The sequence below is a fragment of the Babylonia areolata genome, chromosome 21 (assembly GCF_041734735.1).
Source record: "Babylonia areolata isolate BAREFJ2019XMU chromosome 21, ASM4173473v1, whole genome shotgun sequence".
Classification (NCBI taxonomy): domain Eukaryota; kingdom Metazoa; phylum Mollusca; class Gastropoda; order Neogastropoda; family Buccinidae; genus Babylonia; species Babylonia areolata.
This window is the reverse complement of record NC_134896.1, coordinates 47043049-47048048: the sequence shown is the minus strand read 5'-3', so window position 1 is coordinate 47048048 and position 5000 is coordinate 47043049. Positions and strand designations below refer to the sequence as shown.

At 51.1% G+C, this 5000-nt stretch overlaps 1 protein-coding gene across 1 annotated transcript in view; it reads right to left on the bottom strand.

Annotated features, from left to right (window-relative positions):
- LOC143296375 (serine/threonine-protein phosphatase 4 regulatory subunit 4-like) overlaps positions 1-5000 on the bottom strand; it is a 172883-nt gene that overhangs the window by 77996 nt on the left and 89887 nt on the right. Inside the window, exon 3 of the mRNA XM_076608252.1 lies at positions 2863-3010. Coding sequence (XP_076464367.1) covers positions 2863-3010 — 148 coding nt within the window. The remainder of the gene's footprint in view (positions 1-2862; positions 3011-5000) is intronic.

Genomic DNA, 5000 nt, shown 5'->3' with positions numbered 1-5000 from the left:
TCTCTCTCTGTCTGTCTGTCTGTCTGTCTCTCTCCCCACCCCCCCCCTCTCTCTCTCTCTCTCTCTCTCCCTCTCTTCCCTTTCTTCCCTCCTCCTCCTCCTCTCTCTCTCAAACGCCAGACATGTCGTTCATTCCACTCCAAACCAGTGCCTGGTTTGAATTTTTTTTTCTTTTTTTTCTTTATTTCTCTGCCCCAGTTGCCACCCTCCCCCCCCCCTTTCCCTTCCCCCAACCTCACCCCCCTCCTCCACCTTTTTCCGCCTCCATTCTGTTTTTAGCATCATGACGCAACAGCTCCTCTTTCCTAACACCATCCGTTTGGGTTTTTTCTTTTTAATCCTCCTCCCCCCAACACTCACCCCCCACGTCCCCTCCAACACTCTCTCTCTCTCTCTCTCTCTCTGATTCGGTCTAACTCGCTCAGTGTGTGTGTGTGTGTGTGTGCGCGCGCGCGTCCGTGCGTGCGTATGTACGTTCGTGTATATGTTCGTGCGTGCGTGTATGTATGTGTGCGCCGGTGTGTGTGTGTGTCTGTGTGTGTGTGTGCGCGCGCGCGCACGTGTGTGTGTGCGTGAGTGTGTGTGTGTGTGTGTGTGTGTGTGTGTGTGTGAGTGCGTGCGTGCGTGCGTGCGTTCGTGCATGCGTACGTGCGTGCATGTATGTATGTGCGCGCCGGTGTGTGTGTGCGTGCGTGCGTCTGTGCGTGCGTTCGTCTATGCGTACATGCGTGCGTCTATGCATGTGCGCGCTGCTCTGTGTGTGTGTGTGTGTGTGTGTGTGTGTGTGTGTGTGTGTGCCAATACGCACGCGCGCGCGAGCGCGCGCGTGTGTCAAAAACGTAGCACAAGATCCAGACCCCTCCTCCTTCAACTACTTCGAAAGCGTCGCGCGCATGCTGCCGATCCATCCACTGACGTAGCGATCTAAGTGTCGCACACTTGGGGTTTCACTTCCCCCCAACGTTTTGCACACAAGACTGCAGGCACAGCACTTTTTCTCACGCCTCGGTCATCGCGAGACGTGAGGGGGGGGGGGGGTGTAGGGATTAGGGGCCAGATTAGAAGATTACTGCTGTTTTCATTCGCTCAGTGCTGGATTAATATCTGACAAGTTAGCTCGGAGAAAGTATGGTTGTAATCCACCCCCATTTACCCCCAAAATATTAAGGACTGGGTGAGCGACAGACAGACTGGTTTGTTCTCTGGTTCATTCGTTCGTTTATCAATTCATTCACAGAATCAACAGGGAAAGAAAAAAAATGAAATGAAAGACACAATACGGCCAAACGAATGGGGAAAAGCAATGAACGAAGAACGCACTTTAAAAAGTGACATGCTGAACAATACAACACTGTCCATAATGTCGACGATCTGGTACATGCACTCACAGACATACAAACACAACACAGACAGACAGGCGGACAAACAGAACACAGACACACAGACAGACAGACAAACAGACAGAGAGGACTGACAGGACTGAGAGAGGACAGACAAGACAGACAGGACAGAGAAATGACAGAGAGGGAAGATAGGACAGAGACAGAACAGAGACAGGACAGACGGGACAGAGACAGGGCAGACAGGACAGACAAGACAGAGAGAGGACAGACAAGACAGAAAAATGACAGAGAGGGCAGATAGGACAGAGACAGGACAGACAGGACAGAGAAAGCACAGACAGGACAGAGAGGAGAGGACAGAAAGAGAACAGAAAGAGAACAGACAGGACAGAAAGAGAACAGACAGGACAGAGAGAGGACAGACAGGACAGAAAGGAAAGGGACAGACCGGGGTCCTTGCTGTCGACACTGGTGAGGATGGTCTGCAGGAAGGTGTGGGTGTAGGAGGACAGGGGGACAGAGAGGACAGAGACATGACAGACAGGACAGAGAGAGAACAGACAGGGCAGAGACAGGACAGAGAGAGAACAGAGAGGACAGACAGGACAGAGAGGACAGAAAGAGAACAGACAGGACAGAGACAGGACAGAGAGAGGACAGAAAGAGAACAGACAGGACAGAGAGAGAACAGACAGGACAGAGAGAGGACAGAAAGAGAACAGACAGGACAGAGAGAGGACAGAAAGAGAACTGAAGGGACATAGACAGGACAGAGAGAGGACAGAAAGAGAACAGACAGGACAGACAGAGGACAGAAAGAGGACAGAAAGAGAACAGACAGGACAGAGACAGGACAGAAAGAGAACAGACAGGACAGAGACAGGACAGAGAGAGGACAGAAAGAGAACAGACAGGACAGAGACAGGACAGAGAGAGGACAGAAAGAGAACAGACAGGACAGAGACAGGACAGAAAGAGGACAGACAGGACAGAGACAGGACAGAGAGAGGACAGAAAGAGAACAGACAGGACAGAGACAGGACAGAGAGAGGACAGAAAGAGAACAGACAGGGCAGAGACAGGACAGAGAGAGGACAGAAAGAGAACAGACAGGACAGAGAGAGGACAGAAAGAGAACAGACAGGACAGAGAGAGGACAGAAAGAGAACAGACAGGACAGAGAGAGAACAGACAGGACAGAGAGAGGACAGAAAGAGAACAGACAGGACAGAGAGAGAACAGACAGGACAGAGAGAGGACAGAGAGAGAACAGACAGGACAGAGAGAGGACAGAGAGAGGACTGAAAGAGAACAGACAGGACAGAGAGAGAACAGACAGGACAGACAGGAAAGGGACAGACCGGGGTCCTTGCTGTCGACACTGGTGAGGATGGTCTGCAGGAAGGTGTGGGTGTAGGAGGACAGGGGGACAGAGAGGACAGACAGGACAGAGACAGGACAGAGAGAGAACAGACAGGACAGACAGAGGACAGACAGGACAGACAGGAAAGGGACAGACCGGGGTCCTTGCTGTCGACACTGGTGAGGATGGTCTGCAGGAAGGTGTGGGTGTAGGAGGACAGGGGCACCAGCTTGTCCTGCAGGATCTGGAGGAAGGCGGAGGCCGCCGCCAGCTGCATGTCCTGCTGGGCCACGTACAGCACCTCCTGCCGCAGCAACATCATCAGCACCATCATCATTAATCATCATCATCATCATCTTCATCATTATCTTCATCATCATCATCATCATCATGGGTTGTTTTTTTTCATCATCATCAACAATCATCATCAATCATCATCCTCATCTTCATCATTACGTTCTTCTTCTTCTTCATCATCAACCATCATCAATCATCTTCATCGTCATCATTATGTTCTTCATCATCGTTAGCATCATCAATCATCTTCATTTTCATCATTACGTTCTTCTTCAGCATCATCATCAATCATCTTCATCGTCATCATTATGTTCTTCTTTGCCATCATCATCAATCATCATCACCATCTTCGTCTTCATTATCTTCACCATGCTCTTCATCATCAATTATCTTCGTCGTCATCAGTGTCTCCTTCATCACCATCATCAAGAAATCATCATCAATCATCTTCATCGTCATCATTATGTTCATCATCATCATCATCATCATCATCATCAATCATCACCGAAATGCTTCACTCTACCATAGCATACACTCGCACATCTCAGGCGCAGAACACACACATACACACTGTTTCACCTCCCAGCGCACGCACGCATACGCATGCAACGCACGTGCGTATACAGGCATGCAAAACTCGGATTCACATATACACACAAACGCAGACACACACGCATGCACGTACACGGAGGCACGCACACGCATACATATCAGACACACAAACGCGCGCGCGCGCACAAGCACATACAAGCGCGCGCGCACCACGCACCCTAACACACGCGCGCGCACACACACACAAGCACACCAAGCACACGCGTGCATTGCGTGCATGCGTATGTGCGTGGGTTCCCTACACAAGCACAGAGTTCAGGAAACTAAGAAACAGGCGGTCAGGGGCTCTTAGAGAAAGGGGCAGAAGAAATTCAGAAGATAGATTTGTATTTGTATTTGTATTTCTTTCTATCACATCAGATTTCTCTGTGTGAAATTCGGCTCTCCCAAGGGAGAGCGCGTCGCTACACGACAGCGCCACCCATTTTTTGTTATTTTTTCCTGAGTGTAGTTTTATCTGTTTTTCGTATAGAAGTGGATTTTTCTACAGAATTTTGCCAGGAACAACCCTTTTGTTGCCGTGGGTTCTTTTACGTGCGCTAAATACATGCTACACACGGGACCTCGGTTTATCATCTCACCCGAATGACTAGCGTCCAGACCACCACTCAAGGTCTAGTGGACGGGGAGAAAATATCGGCGGCTGAGCCGCGATTCGAAACAGCGCGCTCAGATTCTATCGCTTCCTATGGGGACGCGTTACCTCTAGGCCATCACTCCACTGGCACTCCAGACTGGCAGACAAACAGACAAATACAGGGGCACGGTGGCCGAATGGTTCCAACGCTGGATGCTCGCCCGAGTTCCCCGGGCCCCGAGTTTGATCCCCGGCTCCACAGCGTACTTTGTGGGGGGGGGGGGGGGGGGGGGGGGGTAAGGGTGGACTGATGTCTGAGGCGCATCTACAAGATCCGATGGCAGGAGAAGATCCGAAACGAAGATCTGTAGGAGCGAGCGGGACAGGAACCAGTGGCCAAGCAGATACTACGGAGGAAGTGGGGCTGGATCGGACACACCCTCAGGAAGCCAGCGTCTAGCATCACACGCCAAGCCCTGACCTGGAACCCGCAGGGAAAGAGGAAGAGAGGCCGGCCTCGCAACAGCTGGAGGCGAGATACCGAGGCAGGGCTGAAGCAGCAAGGGACAAACTGGACTGGAATGGCCAGAACAGCCCAGAACAGAGTGCGATGGCGAGAGGTTGTTGATGGCCTATGCTCCACCAGGAGCGATGGGCAAAATGAATGAATGAAGGGTGGACTGAGATTTTTTCAATCTCCCGGGTCAACAGATTTATGTTATGTGCACACCTGCTAGTGCCTGACTGATCTCCCCAACGCATGTATACTCGTGCAGAAGATCAAGCACACATGTTAAAGACCCCATAA